At 41.5% G+C, this 22,105-nt stretch overlaps 1 protein-coding gene and 1 long non-coding RNA gene across 4 annotated transcripts in view; one reads left to right on the top strand and one right to left on the bottom strand.

Moving 5' to 3' along the window:
* The window catches only part of LOC122469124, a 63,642-nt gene extending 58,235 nt beyond the window's left edge, over positions 1-5,407 (bottom strand). The window contains exon 1 of the long non-coding RNA XR_006293387.1: positions 5,095-5,407. This is a non-coding gene — a long non-coding RNA (uncharacterized LOC122469124). The remainder of the gene's footprint in view (positions 1-5,094) is intronic.
* A 139-nt stretch (positions 5,408-5,546) lies between these two features.
* Positions 5,547-22,105, top strand: part of GCH1 (GTP cyclohydrolase 1) — a 47,566-nt gene continuing 31,007 nt past the window's right edge. The window contains exon 1 of one of the 3 annotated variants that reach the window (XM_043556214.1): positions 5,547-6,049. In XM_043556214.1, coding sequence (XP_043412149.1) covers positions 5,710-6,049 — 340 coding nt within the window. In that variant the 5' untranslated portion in view covers positions 5,547-5,709. The remainder of the gene's footprint in view (positions 6,050-22,105) is intronic. The other 2 variants (XM_043556215.1, XM_043556211.1) reach the window with 2 other exon arrangements.

Here is a 22,105-nt window from a genome sequence, read left to right as displayed (position 1 = left end):
AGACAGAGAGCAAGTGGGGTGGGGCAGAGAGAGAGAGAGAGAGGGAGAGAGACATACACATAATCCAAAGCAGGTTCCAGGCTCTGAACTGTCAGCACAGAGCCCAACACAGGGCTTGAACTCACAAACTGTAAGATCATGACCTGAACTGAAGTTGGATGCTTACCCAACTGAGACACCCAGGTGCCCCTATACCACATTTCTTTATCCACTCATTAGTCAATGGATACTTGAGGTCTTTCCATAGTTTGACTATTGTTGGTAATGCTGCTATAAACATCAGGGTGTATGTACCTCTTTGAATTTTTATATTTGTATCCTTTGGGAGTGCAATTGCTAGGTTTTAGGGTAGTTCTATTTCTAATTTTTTGAGGAACCTCCATAGTGTTCTCCAGAGGCTGAAGCAGTTTGCATTCCTACCAACAGTGTAAGAGGGTTCACCTTTCTCTGTATCTTCACCACATGTCATTTCCTGTGTTGTTCATTTTAGCCATTCTGACAGGTATGAGATGGTATCTTATTGTGGTTTTGATTTGTATTTCCCTGATGATGAGTAATGTTGAGCATCTTTTCATTCTGTGTCATTTCTAATTAGCTGATCCAAGGTCATGAAGATTTATGCCTATGTTTTATTCTAAGCACTTTATAATTTTTGCTGTAACATTTAGGCCTTTGATCTATTTTGAGTTAATTTTTGTATATGATGTGAGATAGTGATCCAACTTCTTTTTTTTAAAAGTATAGTTGACATTCAATGTTATATTAGTTTTGGGTGTATAACATAGTGAACTCATAATTCTATACATTAGACAATGCTCATCATATAACTGTAGTTACGATTTGTCACCATATGTTATTAGAATATTACTGACTTGGAGCGCTTGGCTGGCTTAGTTGGTAGAGCATGCAACTCTTGATCTTGGGGTCATGAGTTTGAACCCCATGTTGGGTGTAGAGCCTACTTAAAAAAAAAGAAGGGGCACCTCAGTGGCTCAGTCAGTTGAATGACTGATTCTTGATTTTGGCTCAGGTCATGATCCCAAGGTTGTGGGATTGAGCCCCATGTTGGGCTCTGCACTGAGTGTAGAGCCTGCTTGACATTTTTTTTCTCTCTCTCTCTCCTTCTGCCCCTTTCCCCTGCTCACACTCCCTCTCTAAAATAAAAAAAGTAAAGAATATTACTGACTATATTCCCTACACTATATTTTTCTTCCTTGTGATTTATTTATTTTATAACTGGAATTTTATACCTCTTAATCCCCTTCAACTATTTCACCCATCTCCCTACCACCAAGTTCTTTCTTTTGCTACATGCAAGAGGGTGTCCAATTGTCCCAGTATCATTTGTTGAAAAGACTCCTTACCCTGTTTAATCATCTTGGCACTCATTTTGAAAATCAACTGCGTATAAATATAAGGGTTTATTTCTAGTACAGAAATCTGCTTGTATCATATTTTTGACTATAGTCTCTCCCATTTGTTGAGTTCTCTATTTCAAGAACCCTAATTATTCTTATGCTGGATCATCTTTGTCTTCTCTAATAGCTCTCATCTTTGTCTCTTATTCTGCATTCATTCACCTGCCTTTCTCCATGTCAGTAATTAATTTTTTTAAGGTTTTTTATTTTATTTTTTATTTTTATTTTTATTTATTATTAGTTTTTTGTTTTTTGTTTTGTTTTGTTTTTTGAGAGAGAGAGCATGCATGAGCAGGGGAGGAGTAGAGAGAGAGGGGAGAGATAGAATCCCAAGCAGGTTCTGCACTGTCAGCCCAGAGTCCCATGCAGAGCTCAAACCCACAAAATGTGAGATCATGACCTGAGTTGAAATCAAGAGTCAGATGCTTAACCGACTGAGCTACCCACGTACCCCTATTTTTTTTACTTTTTGAGAGAGAAAGAGAGACAGAGAGAGAATCCCAAGCAGGCTTCATGCCTAGTGTGGAGTCCCACATGGGGCTGGATCTCATGACCATGAGATCATGACCTGAGTCAAAACCAAGAGTTGGCCGTCCAGGTGCCCCAGTAATTAAATTTTTAACAGTGTCTATTTTATATATAGTTCTTTTAAACAAATTCCATAATAATGATGGTCCTCAATATATTTCCTTAGATCTGTAACTCCTTTTTCAATTTTATTATCTTGGTTTTTTTTATCATATTGAACCCATGTTTTTATTAATTTGTTTTATAGCATAAAACATTTGTGAGCAATTTGCTTCTGTTCCATGAGCTTTACTTCCTACTCAGTTGCACTCTTTGTGTTTGTGTCTTCTGTGTGCTGTATTATTTCTGCCCTTGTTTAGTTTAGTTTGGCTGTTACACGTTTGCATGGTTGCCATGTTATTTCTCTGTTCTATCCATTCCTGATATTATTGAGGGTGACTTCTTTGTGTTTCCCATTATTGCAGAAGCTCATTTGCTTTGCTGACTCTGCTACAGTTGGGGACTTGAGGTGACTGTAATATATCCTTTCTTCTATAAGGGATTATGAAGGTTGGGACAGTGTTCATTTGTGGTAGAGTGTACTCTTCCTTAGTATCCCTGTTTTTAGCACGTGGTAGTTCTTTTGAAATGGTATCTAAGATCCCCTGCCAGGAATATGTGACATTTGGGGTATGTCTACCCTACCCTTGTGAGGTACCTTTGGGCTTTGGACAGTTTCCTCAAGTCAGCATGGAGCCCTTGATCCTTCCTTCCATCTCAGAGACTCAGCTCAGTGTTTGTGTTCTTCCATTTTCTCTCCAAAAGTTGTCCCATTCCTCCTCAGTCAGAAGAGAAGAAAGATAAAGGCCTCAATTTAGTTTGCTTCTCCTGACATTTGAGGGATTTCGTGAGACATCTCAGGATTGCACTGATTCCATAGTCCTATTTCTGGAAGTTAGGAGTGGAATAAGGACACTTTTCCTGTGTGTTTTTCCACCTTATGCAAGAATATCCTCTAAAGTTTGAATCTCAAATATACAATCACCATCAAGTGTATTTAAAGAAATTTCCTTTTTTCCAGTTACCATTGACAGATTCCTAACATTAGTTCCCTGCTACCCTTGGCAAGTGACTATATATTTCTATAGCCCTGCAGTATTCAATCTCTGATACTGTGGATCTCACTCATCTGTTTCTCTGTTCTGCTACTTTCCTAAAAGCGGGAGAATTAAAAAAAAAAAAAATTCCTTGGCCTTTTGATACAAAGCAACTCCCAGGTTGGGTCCAAGGTGAAAATGGGTCCCTTACTGGGTTAGATACATACATGCCATTACAATTCCTGCTTGAGAATGCACATAGTTTTACTGTTGCACTTTTTTGTGCTAATAAATTCTGGGAACATGTCCCTCCTATTTTAGTTTATTCCTCTTTTTTCTCTCATTTCCACTTGTAACTACCCCTGCCAAGTACCTACATTTCACTGTTAAACTGTTTATATAAAGGTGATTTTAAAGTTTCCTTATATTACCTCTGGGCATTTGGCTGAAAGGCATTGCCTCCATTTTACAACTAATTATATTATCGAACAAATCTGGAGATTTTGCATTATTTGGCAACAAAAGTGCTAATGCTTCAGTAGCAGTGTTTATAAGAAAATGTTAATTTTTAGGGTAAAAATTTAATTAGGAGTTGTCTTTGGGGAATATGATATTAGTTAACGTTCACAAATGTTTTTAAAGGAAGGAAAAAGATTGCCACCAAAAATTACAAAATTCTTACTGAAAGCGTCTTCATTGAATCCCTCCATTTAAAAAAGTACCTCACTTGGTATCTTTCTTTTCATTTGTTAAATACAAGGCCATTCTTTTTTTTTCTTAATGTTTATTTTTGAGAGACAGAGATAGAGCACAAGCGGGGAGGGACAGAGAAACAGAGGGAGACACAGAATCTGAAGCAGGCTCCATGTTCTGAGCTGTCAGCACAAAGCCCCACTTGGGGCTCAAACGTGAGATCATGACCTGAGCCAAAGTAAGACGCTTGACTGAGCCACCCAGGTACCCCTACAAGACCATTCTTTAACGCTGTCCGCAGCTATGCTGAAACAGTTTGAGACCCAGTGGATAACTCTGACCAGGAAATATCAGTGGACAGTGGGCAGTGCATTTACAGGGAAAAAGTGTTGCAAGAATTTGCTGGAGGGGGGGGGGAGGGAGGCGGGGGGACTTACAAAAATGTTAGCAGAGTGACAAAGAAGTTTTCCAAGAGATGGTCATGTTTCTTGATTTATGTATCTTGGTCTTTAATGTATGTAGAAATTCAACAATTATCTTTAAAAGGCACATTCGCCCAAATACTTCTATTTTAGACTAAAGGTGCTGAGGAGGCCAAGTAATTTCCATATTTCCCTCCTTGATGTTAACAACAGGGCTATGCCTCTTCCAATAATACTAATTAATAATTATAATATTAACAAATAATTAATACATATAAATAAGTAATAATATTAATAAATATAATCATCATAAAATATGATATAATACTGATATTATATATCAGTATAGAATAATTTCAAGGGCTTCCCTCCTGGTTCGTCTGATTCTAAGCTTTTTAAATACCTGTATATATGTCAGAAAGTCAGCATGAGAAACTCTGGAGCAAATCATGTTAATTTGACACATGTTTAAAAACCTACCTTTGGCATTAAGAAATAATCCCCCCAGCGAGGGGGAATAAAAAGCCCATTAAAAAAACCCCACATTTTTTAATCTTAAAGAAAACAGTCAAAGGTGATGTCACTGGTTACGAGTCCAGTTGATCAATAACGTTTCACAATTTGTACCAACATCAGGGGAAAGGAGCTTAGCACGTCACTCCAAAATAATCAGTACCAAATACCCACAGAACGCAAATGGGTTTTTAATGAAAGTCCTAACTTTTCCTCGCTTACAAATCAATTCTTCTCCAGGGCCAAAGTTCTGGCCATCACAAATGCCATCCTCCTAGATACACGGACTCACGTAAGGTCCACTTGGTGCAACACTCTCCCTCAGAGCAGCGAGTGGGTTCTCGTAGGTGGCAGGTGCGTTGGCCATATTTTAAACTAACGAACGCAAGAGTGTCATGTCATATTATTCTCTCACCCTAAAAGCGTAAGAGTTGGTTTCCTTACCGACAGCTTAACGCAGTCTTTTCCCCGGCGAGCCCACCTGTTTGGTCATCTCTCCTAGAGCGAGGGGACACAAGCACTTCTGAGCAGCATTCTCTTTGCCGAAGAGGAGAGGGCTCGCCGGGCGCCCGGAGCGTGCATCCCCCAGCCTAGGTTCCAGCACTCGACATCTGCCTCCGTCCGGATTCGGTTCGCGCCGCCACAACCCGAGGGATGCAACCCCCTCCTCCCGGCTGGCGCGGGTCTGCTCCACTGCCCCCGGCGGCTGCCTTTCCGGAGCTCGCTGGGTCGAGCCCCGCTTGCGCCCAGCCCGCCGGACCGCCCCCTTTCGGGCGCGGGGCAGAGGACAGGCGAGGGGGCGGGGCGAGCGCCGTGACGCGCGTAGGCTCCGGCCAATGGGAACGCTTCGCGGCGCCGCCAGAGCCGCCAGCCCATAAAAAGGAGGCACCGCAGCGCTCCCTAGCCCTCAGCTGTTCCTGTCTTGAAGAGTGTTACAGGCTGGTCGCCTACTTTCCTCAGGTGATCCCGGCCACAGCCTATTGCCTGCGGCCGCCGGTGCAATTTACTTGCAGTCCCCGAAGAGTCCCAGAGTCCCTCCGAAGCGGCAGCGGCAGGTCCATGGAGAAGGGTCCGGTGCGGGCGCCGGCCAAGCCGCGGGGTGCCAGGTGCAGTAATGGGTTCCCCGAGGGGGAGTCGCCGCGACCCGGGCCGAGCGGGCCGGCCGAGAAGCCGCCGCGGCCGGAAACCAAGAGCGTCCAGCCGGCGGACGGCTGGAAGGGTGAACGGCCCCGCAGCGAGGAGGATAATGAGCTGAACCTCCCCAACCTGGCGGCCGCCTACTCGTCTATCCTGCGCTCGCTAGGAGAGGACCCCCAGCGGCAGGGACTGCTCAAGACGCCCTGGAGGGCGGCCACAGCCATGCAGTTTTTCACGAAGGGCTACCAGGAGACCATCTCAGGTCAGTGCGCCCGCCCGCGGCGTGGGCGCGGGCTGCTCTGGCTTGCGGGGCGCGGAGTAGGTGGCGGCGGGAGGCGCGCGCCGGCTCCGGGAAGTTTCCGGAGTTGCTTCACTCTTGGCGGAGTGAACCGAGTGCTGTCCCTTCCGCACCCCGCCTTCTGCGCTGGCCCCGCTGGAGAGAGCCCTGCGCGGGACGCATTTCTGGCGCCCAGGGAGGCAGCCGCCTCTCCTCCCCAAGGGTCCGCGCAGCAGTCCTTGCGGGGTCCTCCCTGCCTTGCGCGCAGCCGTCTCCTTGAGCCTCGGGGCGCTGGGACCGCGGTCACTGAGCTCCCTGCCAGGTGGGCGGCTGGAGCCCCTTTTGCCTGAGCGTCCAGGGCCGGATGCTTGAAGCACGTGCTGGACCCACACTTGCCAGGATTAGGATCACCTGGCGCTTGCGGAAGGGAGGGCTTCCCAGGTCTTTTTCTCGAGGTCTCACTCTTTGATAGATCTGGGGTGAAACTTCGGCTTCGTCTGCTTGGAGGCTCGGGGTGATCCTTTGTGGCAAACTCAGAGATCCGCACTCTCACTGACTTGCCAGGGGCCACCCGGGTCTTCGGAAAGGTGTATTTTGTGTCCACATCAAGTTAACTCCATCTCAGGATGCTCCCAGGGTTTGAGGCGTGAGGTTTCTCGGGCTAGTTTGCTGCTTGAAGCCCCCGCCCCCACTGTAAAAGCTCAAAAGCCATAGAGCTCTTCCCTGGGAGTCGGGAAGGTTTGCTGAGCTCTGGGACCCGGAATCGGAGTACCTCTAAGCCGGGTTTGCCCAATGCTATCCGTGCTTGAGGCGGGTCAGGCTTTCACCCAGAAGGCCAGAAAGCTGTAGGGGATGGGTAGGGAGAATGGAAAATGAGGACTTCGCTGCTTATTTGCTGGGTGAACGGTGTTGGTCTTCACAAAAGAGAAAGATATAGTCTGACTTCTGCAACTGGGACCAAGGACGTTGTTTTCCAGTTCAAATCTTCTGTGCCTCTTGGTGACATTTATTTATTTGGCCTGAGAAGTCTCTGCCTTCATCATGTCTCAAGGAATAACAGTGCTGCTTTGCAAGGTAACTCCCTGTCCCTGTTATTTTCTTGATCAAGTATACGGCGATTCACCCAGTAGATCCTGGGAAGGACAAAGTTATTTTTTGCCCAGTCTTCCACACCCCAAAGGAAGGGTGGGAAATCAGTGAGAGAGGGGTGGGGCCCCAAAAGGAAATGATACTACACACTAAAGCCAAGAAATGGGCCTCTAGTTCTGTGTCCAAGTTCACTTTTTTATCTCTTGATGGAAAAATTTCCGAGACTCAAGAGCAGAATTTCAAAATGCAGAGACTGAAGAATAAGCAGTCTGCATTTGGTGAATATTCTGTCATTCGGTGATCTTCCACAAGGTAATGAAGAAACCTCTTTTAGGGTCTTGCTCATTCTGTCTCTTGTGGACACTGAATACAGTCTCCCTAACATGGGTCAGACTTTGGGAATCTCTCCAAATTCACAGGAGGGGTTTCTGACTCCAAAGACAGGTCACAGAATTACCTAACCCACAAGGTTTATTTAAACAAATGGTGAGCAGAAGTTTGTTTCATGAGCCGTAGGGCTAATGAATCCAAAGAACACTTCCGTATACCTTAGAAAATTGTTTCAGTAAAATGTTAATTTATTACTTAAAAAGGTCTCTGGACCTAGAGACAGAAAGGAGATTAGGGGTTGCCCGGGCCTGGGGAGGAGGATAGAATGGGGAGTGGCTGCTTAATGGGTTTCCTTTCGGGGTTATGAAAATGTCTCTGAAAACTAGAGAGGTGGTGATGTTTGTACAACATTGTGAATGTACTAAATGCCACTGAACCGTACGCTTTAAAATGGTTAAAATGATGAATTTTATTTGTATTTTACCGTAATGAAAAAAGTCCACAGACCATTTAAGAATTATTACCAGCCATTAATTGAATATTTTTGATGCTTTAAGTGCTTTCTGTGGAGAGTCTTGGTTAATCCTTAGTTTTGAGATAAACACTGTTCTCTTATCCCCATGATAAAGACATTGAGGTAGAGAGGTTGACAGCTTCAAGTGGTAGGGCCGGTGTTTGAATTCCCACAGCCTGAATGGCGAACTCTTACTTCCTTTCTTATGTTGCTATCTTGTGTCTTATCTACTAAGTTTTTCAAACTGTGAGTTGTGACCTAACCATTGGGTTACCAGCATAAAAAAAGGTGAAGTAGGGCCGCATGGGTGGCTCAGTTGGCTAAGCACCCGACTCTTGATTTCAGCTCAGGTCATGATCTCACAGTTCACGAGTTCAAACCCTGTATCCAGTTCTGCACTGATAGCTCAGAGCTTGCTTGGGATTCTGTCTCCCTCTCTCTCTATGCCCCTCTCCTGCTTGCTCTCTCTCTCAAAATAAATTTTAAGGGGCGCCTGGGTGGCGCAGTCGGTTAAGCGTCCGACTTCAGCCAGGTCACGATCTCGAGGTCCATGAGTTCGAGCCCCGCGTCAGGCTCTGGGCTGATGGCTCGGAGCCTGGAGCCTGTTTCCGATTCTGTGTCTCCCTCTCTCTCTGCCCCTCCCCCATTCATGCTCTCTCTCTGTCCCAAAAAAAATAAATAAACTTAAAAAAAATAATAATAAATTTTAAAAAACTTAAAAAAATAGGTGGAGGGGCGCCTGGGTGACTCAGTCAGTGTAGCATCTGACTTCGGCTCAGGTCACGATCGATCTCATGGTTTGTGAATTCGAGTCCCACATCGGGCTGGATGCTGTCAGTGTGGAGCCCGCTTCGGAGTCTCTGTCCACCCCCCTCCCCCAGTCCCTCCCCTTCTCTGCCCCTCTCCCTACTTGCGTTCTCTCTCTCAGTAATAATAAACATTAAAAAAAAATGAAGTAGGTGGAGTAGAATGGGAAAGATGCGTTTATAACATGAAGTAAGGATACAAGTTGTGAGGAGCTTCTGAGTCCGCTTTAGAGGTATATTTTTTTGGTGCGTACTGGCTCCAAATGTTAATATATTTCTGAACTGTGGGTTGTGGTCAAAAGTTTGAAAGCCTCTAAGGGATCATACTTAAGGAATTAACATCTATTTCTTTGAGGTACAGAAGACGGAGAGGAGAGGACAATGAGGATGATGCTGAACTTAAAGGAATAAACTTCAAATGGCAGTGGTCCAGATCGTGGGCCAGCCTAGGTGGGAGAGAGAAGGAAGGAGACTTTTAAGTCTGTAGCAAATATGGCAGAGACTAATAAAACAATTCTGCACAATCTCTAATTTTTATTTCTTTAGAGAGCATAAGTCAGTGACTACTATAAATTGTTTTGGATAGAAACAAACTTCTTTCAAACTCTCACTTTTATATGCTTGTAAACAAGATACTCTGTATTTTTATATCTGTCTATATTAATTCCTGGTTAATGGTATTGACTTCAGTGTTGTAAAATAGAAAATTCCCCAAATTATTCTCCGAATTATTTTTTGTTTCTCCTGAGTGGACCGATGCTAAATTCTGGTGTTCTGGGGGAATTTGTCATTTCTCCCTGCACTGCCCCTTCTCTCCATGACCTTTCCTCTACATTCCAGTGTGTACCTTACCATGGGTACATCTTTGATCAGCGGGGATGGGGCTATGTGAGGGTTGTGCAAGCCTCCTGGTTATTGTTCACCACTGGGCTTTAACTTGTAGTCTGGGAGGGAGTTCTGAAAGAGATACTGTCACCTCTCCCAGAAACTGGCTCTCTCTTGAATCTGGCATCACATGGTGATTCTTAGACCAGCTCATCTTTATCTGTTGCTGTCCCATTTCCATTTAACCACATCCTAGTTTTTGTATGTATTCAGAGTTTACCTTGATGATGTCTCCTTTCTCAATAAGGGATCTTTCCTATATTTTACTCAGAACCTTAATTACATTGGAGGCTCTACTATTCTCTGGGGTTCTTGGTCGTCTTGTCCCTGTCTGTGTCTGACCCTTTCTATTCCCTGTGCCCTCCTGGGTGTAAATGGCAATAATTCTTAAAATAACATTATCTACTAAAGGTTAAGTGCATGTAACTTGTCTCATCAATTGTCCTCTTTATGAGTTTATGGGAACACTCAAGAGTCTTGACTCTTCTGTCACATTTGTAGTTAAAGTAGGTTTTAGCTTGTCTTATCCAGGATGCCAAAGCAGTTTTCATAAGTCAAGTTGACAGTGTCCCAAATTTTGAGCATGTGTATAATGTATCATGAGGAGATGGTACCACAGGTGATGAACTTCTTAACCCACCAGGGTTGAGGAGTCTTGTCCCTGCCTCAATCATTTTCACTGCAAGATGATATCTATTCCTTAAAGATAACACAAGGCAATTAGATACTTTGTTTATACAAAAATGAGTCTTAGCCACTTCATGCTGAATGTGCTTAGCACTTAGAAAAGTTTTTTTTTCTTTTTGAATCACAGATTTTTGTGATTTAACAAATCAGACTGATGAAGAACTAAAAATTGTAACAATTTATAAGGTATGACTGGGGACAGAAAGTCAAATTTTTTACTATCCCTCCCATATCGTGGGTGAAAGGTGAGTTTACGTCCCAAGTTTGAAAGTATATTAAAGAAAACTTAATCTCATCATTGAGGTGCTATTTTTGGATGTATGTAGTTCATCTAAATCTTGATTCACTAATGATTTTTGTTTTATTTTGCTAATGAATACTTATGTAGGACTTAATTCTGTTTATTGCCAGAAAGAGTACTATGAATAAAGAACTAAAAATAATGAGGCTGTTGGAATATATGACTGGAATTGGGGAGTAGTCAAAGTTGATTAAAGCTGTTAAGAAGTCATTGGGGTGCCTGGATGGCTCAGTTGGTTAAGCGACTCTTGATTTTGGCTTAGGTCATGATCTCCTGGTTTGTCAGATCTAGCCCCTTGTCGGGCTCTGTGCTGACAGCGTTGGGATTCTCTCTCTCCCTCTCTCTCTGCCCCTCCCTTGCTCACACTCTCCCCCCCTCTCAAAATAAATAAATAAACATTAAAGGGGAGCCTGGGTGGCTAAGTTGGTTAAGTTCAGCTGAGGTCATGATCTCAGGGTTCATGAGTTTGAGCCCCTTATCGGGCTTTCTGCTGTCAGTGCTGCCCACTGCTGTCTGCTGCCCACTTCGGAGCCTCTGTCTCCCTCTCTCTGCCTCTCTTTCTCTGCCTCTCTCTGTCTCTCTCAAAAATAAATAAACATTAAAAAAAATGAGCATGTTTTTAAAAAGCCATTAGGAAGTCATTGAGAATAGACGAGAAAAACTTGCCCTAATGGTTTCTTTTAAAAATATATTATCTATAAACAATTTTTCTGGCCTTGGAGAAAAAAAAAAATCCCTATACATACCTTTAAATACCAAACAAAGCCATCAAATTAATACTTCTCTTAGTTTCATTGGCTGACACAAAGTACCACAAATTGGGATGTTTAGAACTGTGAGACAATAGAGCTCTGTTATTTAGAGGCTAGAAATCCAAAATCAAGGTGTGGGTGCAACCATACTCCCTCTGAAAATTGTAGTGGGGAGAACTTTCTTGCCTCTGCCCAGCTTCTGGTGGTAGCTATCAATCCTCAGTGTTTGTCTGCTCGCATTATTCTAATCCCTGCCTCTATTGCTGTCCAAATTCTCCTCTTTTAAAGATACCAGTCACCTAGGACTGAGTCCACTGTAGTCCAGTATGCCCCGTCTTAGTTACAGTAATTGCAGATGTAATTAGCTTATTTCCATATAAGTCACATTCTGAGGTATGAGGGTTTAGGATTTCAAGGTATCTTTTTGGGGAGGGAACACAATTCAACCTATACCTATACCAGTGCTAAATATGATTATTCAAAAGACTGACTGGCAATTTTACAGTTTCATTTAACAAATTTGCTGAGTGCCAGACCCCGCACTGAATGCTAGGAACACAGGATGAGTGTCTGCCCTTATGGAATTTACAATCTTTTGGACAAAAACAGATATTCATCAGAATCACCTGTGTGTGTGTGTGTGTGTGTGTGTGTGTGTGTGTGTGTGTGTGATTACTGATAGAGGAATGTAAGGATAAAGAGTGCTCAAGGAGAGCACTTAGCAGAGGAGTTTATCTGTGTTGGGAGATAGAAGCAGGGAAGCCTGAGCTGACATCTGAATAACAACAGACGCTGCTGAGGATTTAACTAGGTGCTGAGTCCTTGACATGCATAACCTTTGTTGCCTTCACAAGAGCCCTAGGGGGTAGGTGATATTATTCCCATTTTATAGGTAAGGAAACTGAAATACAGAGAGGACCTGTCCAAGATCCTATCTTGAAAGTAGCAGTGTTGGGAGGACGATAGATAATAAGAGTCCTAATCTTTGACATTCTGTTTAATTTTACTAATAATATTTTACTGATTTATTTAACTCCCCCATACCCCCTTCCCTCTCCTTTTTAAAAAACTGCTGTTTTCTTTGTTCAGCTCTTGAAACTCCTTCATGGCTGGGTATTCCTGCACTGATTTATTTGCAGTATACCCCTGTAATTTGATCCCAGTATTAGGTTGAGCCAGACTGCAGTATTAAAATTTGCCAGTAGAGGGCAACTATCTAATCTTTGATGAATCTTAGATTATGAGTCCTGGATTATATGAACCATTCCTAATTCCCGTTTATATAAATGAATATATTCCCTACGGTTCTACATTCTCTATTGAGTTTGTGGTAATTAGGGGATAATTTGGATTGGGCTGATCAAAGATTTTGTGAACTGAGGTAAATTTGTTATAGTCAGGGCTGAGAGGACATTTACTCACTAGAATTTTGTCTGATTATAGCCTCAGTAGCAGTTTTTTAAAAGACTCTTTTGCGGAAGAGGGACTGTTTGTACTCATTATTGAATCCCTAGCAAATTGCCCAGCACATGTGGACGACTTGATGAATGTTTGAGTTTATTTCATAAAGACAAAGGCCCCTTCTTAACTCTTATCTTTCTTCTACAATGCTCAGACATAGGTGCTCCATAATACTGGCTGTTTTATACACTAAAGAAAAATGCAGAGGATTTTTCTTTATGAAAAAAGCTACAAGTTATTCCAACTGCATCTCTTGAATACTTTAGGCCAGAGGACACCCTTTAGACATATTGTAGAGTCATAGAGTCCTGCACCTGCAGAAACTCACCTGTTTGGTGAGGTAACTGTTACAGCCAGCCAACATATTATTTCAAGGTATTGAAGTGACTGGCTTGTTTCCCTGGCACATAAAAATTATCATGGGGAAGGATCTCTAGAAAATCTGTCAGGATTGTAACCAGTTTTTAAGATACTATATAAGTGTTCAAATGTACACAAAATTAGGATAAGATAATGAGCTGACTGCCAAGTGCCTTTTACGTAGCCTCAACTGTTAACATAAACATAGGTTATCTTGTGTTATCCCTTCTGCCTCCTATACCTTCCATCACTGACTTATTTTAAAGCAAATCCCAGATATGTCATTTCATTGATAAATACTTCACTATATCTAAATTATAAAAACCTAAAAATATTATGCTTGAAATTAACATAAATTCCTTACTTTAGAATATCTAACCAGTGTTTACATTTCTCTGATTTTCCCACAGGTGTTCTTTACAAATTGGTTTCTTTGAATAAGGATTCAAACAAGATTCACACATTATATTTGATAAATGTCTAATTCCCTTTTAGTTTGTTACAGTTTGATATTCCTTTTTATCCCCTAATAACTTTTTGAAGAAACAGGGTCGTCTGTCCTATAGGATTTCCTACATTCTGGGTTTTGCTCATTACTTTCTCATGATTTAGTTTAACATGTTCCTTTAGCTCCTGTATTGCTTATATACTAGTAGATTTAGAGGTATGCCTCGCTGCCCCCACACCAAAAATAACTCTTAAATTTAGTCAAGAATAATTCAGAGGTGTGGCATGGGCTTCTGTCAGGAAGCAGCTAAATAATCTACTTGTCTATCTTTTTGTGATGTTACAGTTGATCAACTTTAGGTGTTACCAGCCATTCAGTAATTATTAGAAGTTGCAAAATAATGATGTTTGGTTCTTTAATTCCTTTTGGATTTGTCGACTGGAGCTTTATAAAGAAGGTATAGGGGAATGCTTTACGCTATCTTTGCAACTATTTAGTAAGTTTAAAAGCATTTAAAATAAAGCTTAAAAATATATAGGTTGTTAATTTCTTTAATTCTGCAGTGGATATCTACCTCGTTGTGACTCAGTCTAGAAGCCATAAAAGAAAATAATTAAACTTTACATAAAAACTATGAATTTTCACATATGAAATACCAATACAAATGAAGTCAAGTGACAGAATGGGAGGAAATATTTACAATTCCTATCAGAGATGACAGGATAATCACACTAATATAAAAAGAGATACTAGAAATTAACGTGAGAGAAAGGCCAGAAACACAATTGAAAAATTGGGAAGACACGTAAGCAGACAGTTCAAGGGCCAGGAAATACAAAGGATCTTTAAACAGTTGGAAAGATGATTGACCTCACCCTCAATAAGGGAAATGCACACAGACTCCCACCAAGATACATTTTTTTCCTTGTTAGATTGTCAAAAGTTCAGAAATTTGATACCCTATTATGTTATTAAGGTGATGGAGAAACAAATACTGCTGTTGAAAGGGTAACTATCCTTATGGATGATAATTTGGCAACATCTGCCATATATAAATTTATATATTCTGCTTGAAAATCCTGCCTCTGGGAATTTATCTTAGGTACTTGTACACACGAAATGACATATGCTCAGAGTTCATCACTGTAGCGTTGAATGTGGAGGCAACCTCAATGTCTAGACCCCTAGAATGGCTAAATTATGCAGAGGAGTTATATTTTGTAGGGAAAATTGGGAGGGGGCATAGTTACATGTTGTTTATATTCGTATTAAGAATTAGAGGATACATAAGTGCTTACATGTTCATCAGGAATATGAACTGGGGTAACAGATAAGAGTAGAAGCAAGACTTTTCACCATTTTCAGTTTTTGATTTCTGAGGTATGTGCACTTATTTTCAAATAGACAATTCAATAATATTGGGGCGGGTGCCTGGGTGGCTCAGTCGGTTAAGTGTCCGACTTCGGCTCAGGTCATGATCTCACAGCGTGTGAGTTCGAGCCCCACGTGGGGCTCTGTGCCTCTGAGCCTGGAGCCTGCTTCAGATTCTGTGTCTCCCTCTTTCTCTGCCCCTCCCCCGCCCATGCTCTGTCTCTCAAAAATAAATAAAACGTTAAAAAAAATAGTATCATGGCAAAGTTGTTTCAAATTCCTAACTAGCTAGCTAACAAGAAAAATCTGGTAACCGAAACATTTACCCTGAAATTAGAGAAAAATAGTTGGACATACATATTTGTGAGCTTGATCTTTGTTGTGATCGTTACTACATAGAGACTGAGTTTGAATGTGATCTTGTCTTTTAACTATCTGTATAACTACCAGTATATCTCTAAACTTTGTCGTTTTTCCCTTTTTGTAAAGGGTGGTAATACCTGCTTTGCCTGGGCTCTTCTAAGAATTAAGAAGGTATGTGAGAAAGCACATGATACTTCATCTAGTCCTTCTTTATGGTGAGGAAAAACTGTAACATTGGATTAATTGAGAAGTGTTTTAAGACTGTGGGACACTTTGGAGCCCTAAGCCCACAGACATGCTGTGAGGAAGGTGTGCCACATGGAGTGACCACAGGTGGGTGTTGTGGCTGATGGCTGTACCCGAGGTCTCCCCCAACAGCTAGTATTGAAAAATAGACAGGGGAGTAGATTCCCCCAGGTGATTCCAGCTCCCAGCCATTTCCACTGACGCCACAGACATTGAGGCATAGAGGCCAGTCATCTTCTCTGTGTCCTGTCTGGATTCCTGACCCACAGAATCCAGGGACATAATAAAATCGTTGTCCACCACTAAAGTCTAGAGCATTTTGTTATGCACTAAAAGCAACTGGAGCAAATTTTTAGATGAGCGTGGTTAGATTTGCATTTGTACAGAGGAAGAGGGAGTGACTTAAATAAGCCAAGAGATGGCATTATGGTTTAACGCCAGAGATTTAAATTTGTGAATTATCAGTATAAGGCTGATACCTGAAGCGAGGAGAGTACCTGGGCTCCTCACAATAGTGATAGGAGGTGGGTGGCCTAAAACTTTAGAAGATGTCTGCATTTAGATAGTAAGAAGAATGAGAGAAGAGCCAGCAGACAGTCTTAAAAGGACATATCAGAAGCAGGAGATCCAACAGTGTGTTGGCAGAAAATGGTTTTAAGAGAGACAAGGAACAAAAACTAGAGGTCATGAGACAGTGTAAACTTGAGCCAGATTACCTGGCTTCAAATTCTGTTATTTGTGAGCAATGCCTCAATTACCTCATCTGTAAAATGGAGCTATTAATAGTACTCATGCATCTTATAGGGTTATTGTGAGGATGAAATGAGTTAGTACACAAAAAGTGGTAAGGGCAATGCTTGCCATACAGGAAGCTCTATAGACATTTTGTACTCGTTAGCCATGAGGACTGAGATTTGAAGGGGATGATGTTAGTAGTTTCTATAGCTTAATGTGGTCAGAAGCCAGCTTCTAGGATGTTAGGGAGTAATTCTGGAAAACAATAAAATTTTGAGGTATCTTTTTCTGACTGGCAGGATCAAGTGAGTTTCCCCTTGATGTGTATCAAGGCATCAACATGCTGGATACTGGATGTTGCTGAGTGAAACCCTTAGGTGTCAGAGAAAAGCATGAACCCAAAACTCTGGGAAGGTGGGCCACGTGGTATACGTGTGATCTCACATGATACGCCTGTCAACTTGAAGGTTAGACCCATTCTAAAGAAGTGGAAACTGAGGAGGCTCATGCTGTCACTTGCCAGAGGTCACGGAGCAGAACCGAGGTATTTGTGACTACAGCGCTCATGTTCTAATCAACATCATGCCCCCTCAGGTTTAAAGTGCCTATGTTACAATTTTATATGAAGATCCATTTATATGTGAGGATCATAATACATAGGAATCTGCTTTTCTGCCTGAATTCTAGCAAGGAGAGAGCCAAGTAGATTTATGTTTGAGGCATTTCTTACTACCCTGACTGAAAGAGATTTCATGAAGTTTTTGATTTGGGGAATTCATGAATAATGCAAAAATCTTAGCTAAATTGTGTTCAATTCTAAGGTGGATTATAACAAACTTTTCCCTATTTCATCCTTTGGGGGAGATATCTGAAGACGAAGATTTTATATATTTTGTTTAAAGCACATTGAATTGTGTTGTGGCCATTTTGTATTTTATATATGTGAGTCTTTTAATAGTTTTATTGTTTGGAAACTTTTCTGTTTTAAATGTTAGTTTTTAGGGCTTGTACCTTCTGTTAAATGCAGTTATAAATAATATTTCGTTAAAAGTAATTTTATCTATAACCACCAGGTATATAAATTTCAGAGATGCAAACTTACTTTAACACCTTGAACAATTAGGCAAATATACTACAACATAATTATGTTCCATCTGTGCTAATCTATCCAAATTGTGTTCCCTACTGTATATTTGCAACCTTATCTAAATGGATACACTTGCGGGGCACCTGGGTGGCGCAGTCGGTTAAGCGTCCGACTTCAGCCAGGTCACGATCTCACGGCCCGTGGGTTCGAGCCCCGCGTCAGGCTCTGGGCTGATGGCTCAGAGCCTGGAGCCTGTTTCCGATTCTGTGTCTCCCTCTCTCTCTGCCCCTCCCCCGTTCATGCTCTGTCTCTCTCTGTCCCACAAATAAATAAAAACGTTGAAAATTTTAAAAAAATAAATAAATAAATAAATAAATGGATACACTTGCATGTTGTATGTTCTTTTTTTTTATTTGTTTGATTCTTATTGTGGTAAAATATACATAACATAAAATTTACCATTTTAGCCACTTGAAAAAAAATTTTTTTACATTTATTTATTTTTTTGAGAGACAGAGACAGAGCACAAGCAGGAGAGGGGCAGAGAGAGAATGAGACACAGAATCCAAAGCAGGCTCCAGGCTCTGAGCTGTCAGCACAGAGCCTGACTCAGGGCTTGAACTCACAAACCATGAGATCATGACCTGAGCCAAAGTTGGATGGTTAACTGACTGAGCCACCCAGGCACCCCTAATGTTTTAAAAGTCCATTTGGCCACCCAGCCCTTCTATGAACTTTACTTGAATGCATGTTGCTAGTTGGGCTATTTGGTCTAGTCTTTATAATCTGGTTGGTTGGTTTATTTGTGATTCTAACTTCTTATTAATCTCTTTGGTTACCTGTGCTTCGTGTCCTGGCTCTTGTACTTGAGTATCTCTAGACTTTGTCTTCACTTCTGATTCTTTGTCATCTCTTACCAGAGGTACAGTGACTTTTTTTTTTTTAATGTTTGTTTATTTTTAAGAGAGAGAGAAAGAGAGAGAGAGAGAGAGAGAGAGGTAGCATGCGAGCGGGGAAGGGGCAGAGAGAGAGCGAGACACAGAATCTGAACCAGGCTCCAGGCTATCAGCTGCCAGTACAGAGCCCAACACGGGGCTTGAACTCACAAGCTGTGAGATCATGACTTGAGCCAAAGTCGGACGCTTAACTGACTGAGCCACCCAGGCACCCCGTAGTACAGTGACTTCTTAACTGGTTGCCTTGCCGCCTAGCTTGTTCTGCTCCAGTCCATTACTGCCAGTGTAATTTTACTAAATTGAATAGATCACTTCCTGCTGAAATACTTAACTGATTTTTTCTGGTCTTTCCTCACCATGATTTGAAGTTTTGTAGTATTCCATCCTCTTGCCTGCATTTTTTTCCTTCTGTTGCATCACTGTCCCCTCATGAGAGGTTTAGTATTTTAGTTTAGTGCACAGTCTAGCTTGGAGAACCACTGTGTCTCTTCCCACAATGGAGCTGTAGATCGAGGGAGACATTCTACCCAAGCCTTGTTTGTCTGAAATATTTGGCCCTTTTTATCTGTTGTTATCTTCCTCTAATTTTTTTTTCACTATCTTTTTTTGGTTTTGGTTGCTCACCATGAAGATCCCCACCCCACCACCCATTTATTAACAGCCATTGCCTCTCTAGAGTCTGAACAACAAAGCAGTTTTAGGTGAGGAAATTGCCCATTGCTGAGTTTCTGCATTGAAGTCTTTTGAGATCCAGTTGGTCCAAGTGCTGTTTCAGTGAAGAGCTTTGCCAGGAACATATGATTCTTGCTCTGAGGTATGATATGTTTTATGTACATAGATGAGTGTTTATTTTTCTAAATAGGAATCAGAACCCAGTTCAACAGAGGCCATTGACAAATGTCCCAAACAAGGCAGTTCTTAATAACATAGCTTCAAATGCAATTGTATCTATTTTATGTTAAGTGGTTCATGAGCAGCAACGAAGGTGGTAGGTGCTGGAATTTAACTGATATTGGGGACTTTGCCAAAGAACTTATTGACTACCCCTTCAAAATATAAGTGCTTTTGAGGGTGCCTGGGTGGTTCAGTCGGTTAAGCGTCCGACTTCAGCTCAGGTCACGATCTCACAGTCCGTGAGTTCAAGCCCTGCGTCAGGCTCTGTGCTGAAGCTCAGAGCCTGGAGCCTGCTTTGGATTCTGTGTCTCCCTCTCTCTCTCTGCCCCTCCCCTGCTCATGCTCTGTCTCAAAAATAAATAAAAACATTAAATATATATATATGTATTTAATATATATTAAATATTTTGTTAATGCACAGGCAATCCTGGAGGTGTGCCACTGATCGCCACCAGGAAAACTTGCCTTTCAGCAGCACAAAGTGCTTAGCTTACAGCTTCCAGCTGCTAGTGCCCTTGCTTTGCCTCAGTGGAGGTCATGCTTATTCCATGCTGTTTTTTGCTTTCATTTTGATATCCATTTCTTTCTATTCCTCCACCACCAACATAAGTTGAGGGTGGGGCTTTTTACAAGTGAAGTACTTTATTATTTCTAAATTTTTTTTTTAATGTTTATTTATTTTTGAGAGAGAGAGTGCTTGTGCAAGTAGGGGAGGGGCAGAGAGAGAGTGAGACAAAGAATCTGAAGCAGGCTCCAGGCCCTGAGCTGTCAGCAAACTCACAAACTGCAAGATCATGACCTGAGCCGAGGTTGGGAGCTCAACCAACTGAGCCACCCAGGCACCCCACAAGTGCAGTACTTTATACGAGAGTCAAGTGTTTCAGCTTTATAGTTAGTGTGTTAGAAACTGTGTTCACTGATACAATCCCAAGGTCCTTTTGGTGTTTCTTAAACTATTCTAGTGCATCAACAAACTCATCCTGGTATAATGGGACGAACAACTAGTCTGGACTAGTCACAGCATCCCCACTAAGTAGTTTATGACTCTAGACAAGTCCCTTGCAAGGCTTTCTGGGTCTGGTCTACAGGGAGGGGCAGTTGGACTAGGAGTCTTTGTACTATGGGTGTGCTTGTCAGTATTGCCTCATCTCTTGCTTTGTTGACTTCTAGCAGCTGACAGGTGAGGTCCTACTAAGAATCTCAGGCTTCTTTCGTTGCTAGGGGTGCTGATTTCCTTTGGAATGTTTAAGCCACACAGAAGTTTCTATGGTAACACATCTCTCTTTTTCTTGTCACACACATTTTTGAAAAGGTTCTTCATGCTGTGGTCTTCTAACCTATGGCCCCTTTGATTAGACAAAGCCCTTTTTAAAGGACTTTTTCCTCAGGAGTATTGTAGATACTTGTAGAAGAAAAAGCAATTGCTAGTCCTACTATCTCTTGAGGTGTTAGTCTGTTAATAAGGTTTCATATCAATTAGAAGAGGGATTGTTGGATTATTTGGTAGCACAGTAATAACAAGGAAACAGTGTTTTCTGTCAGGATTGTGACATTTTATTTTACTTTTGATTTTTTTATATAAAATTTTCAAACACAAACATAGACAAAATTGTATAATGGACAGCTATGTACTTACTACCTAGATTCAAAATTAACATTTTGCCACATTGGCATGGTCTATTTTACAGAGAACAAATCAGAGACCTGTATTTAGAGGTGAAATCTCACCTTAGAAAGTGTTTTTCTTCTTAACCACTTACAGTGTCCTTAGCAAAATTAACTATTAATTTCTTCGTATGTTTTAATACCTAATCTACATTCATAACAGTAGAATTAATATCTAATTCTGCACCCCCAGTTGCCCCAAATGTCTTTTACTCATGACTTGTTTAAACTAGGACCCACTCAAGATCCATACATTTGTATTTGATTGTTAGGTTTTAATCTAGAAGATTTCTTGTTTTCCTCTCCCCCACCCTGTGACACTGATTTATCCAATTCTCAGTTGTCCTATAAGATCTTCCACCTTTGGGATTTGTCTGATTGTTTTCTTCTTGTTTTCATTTAACTTGTTTCTATCTCTTTCATATTCCTGGAAGTGGAAGTTAGGTCTAAAGGCTTGATTAAATTCCAGGAAAACCATTTTAGCAAGAATGCTATTTTCTTCACACCATATCACACCAAGAGACATAAAATATGTGGATCTTGAAGATTTAAAGACTGTGGTTGGTTTGTAAAAGTGATTCTTTACTGGTTTCCTAGGATAAACTTCTATAGAGAGGTTCTTTTTTTTTTTTTTTCTCAAGCCTTTTTATTAGTTTGAAGATTTAATGGGATTCTCCTTTCCCCTGAACTGTTCTAGTTTCATTTCAAAAAGTAAAGGTCAAAGTAGCATTAAATTACAGAATTTTTCCTCATATAAACCAAATAAATAGTTGGTAAAACAGTATTTTGCAACCAATGTGCACCAGCTCTGGGCTCTGGCAGCCTCTGTGTATCAAGCCATTCTTTCTGTCTGTTCTCTTGAGCTGGCAGGTACCTTGACACTTCTCTTCTTCAACCCCCATGTTTATCACTAATATTACTTTTATTTTAAAACCTCAGATTTGTTCTCTTTGTTTCCTTTGCTGTCATTGGCTTTAGGCCTGTCACCTCATGGCTGACTGAAGTGCAGCAACTTCTGATTCTGGTTCCTTGCCTCTGGGCTCTCCCCCTTGAGTCCATTGTTCTCATAGGTCAGGTTCAGACTCGTGGTG

Source organism: Prionailurus bengalensis, chromosome B3, assembly GCF_016509475.1.
Source record: "Prionailurus bengalensis isolate Pbe53 chromosome B3, Fcat_Pben_1.1_paternal_pri, whole genome shotgun sequence".
In the NCBI taxonomy this organism is placed as follows: domain Eukaryota; kingdom Metazoa; phylum Chordata; class Mammalia; order Carnivora; family Felidae; genus Prionailurus; species Prionailurus bengalensis.
Note: the sequence above shows the minus strand (reverse complement) of the source record. Positions and strands in the feature narration are given on the sequence as shown.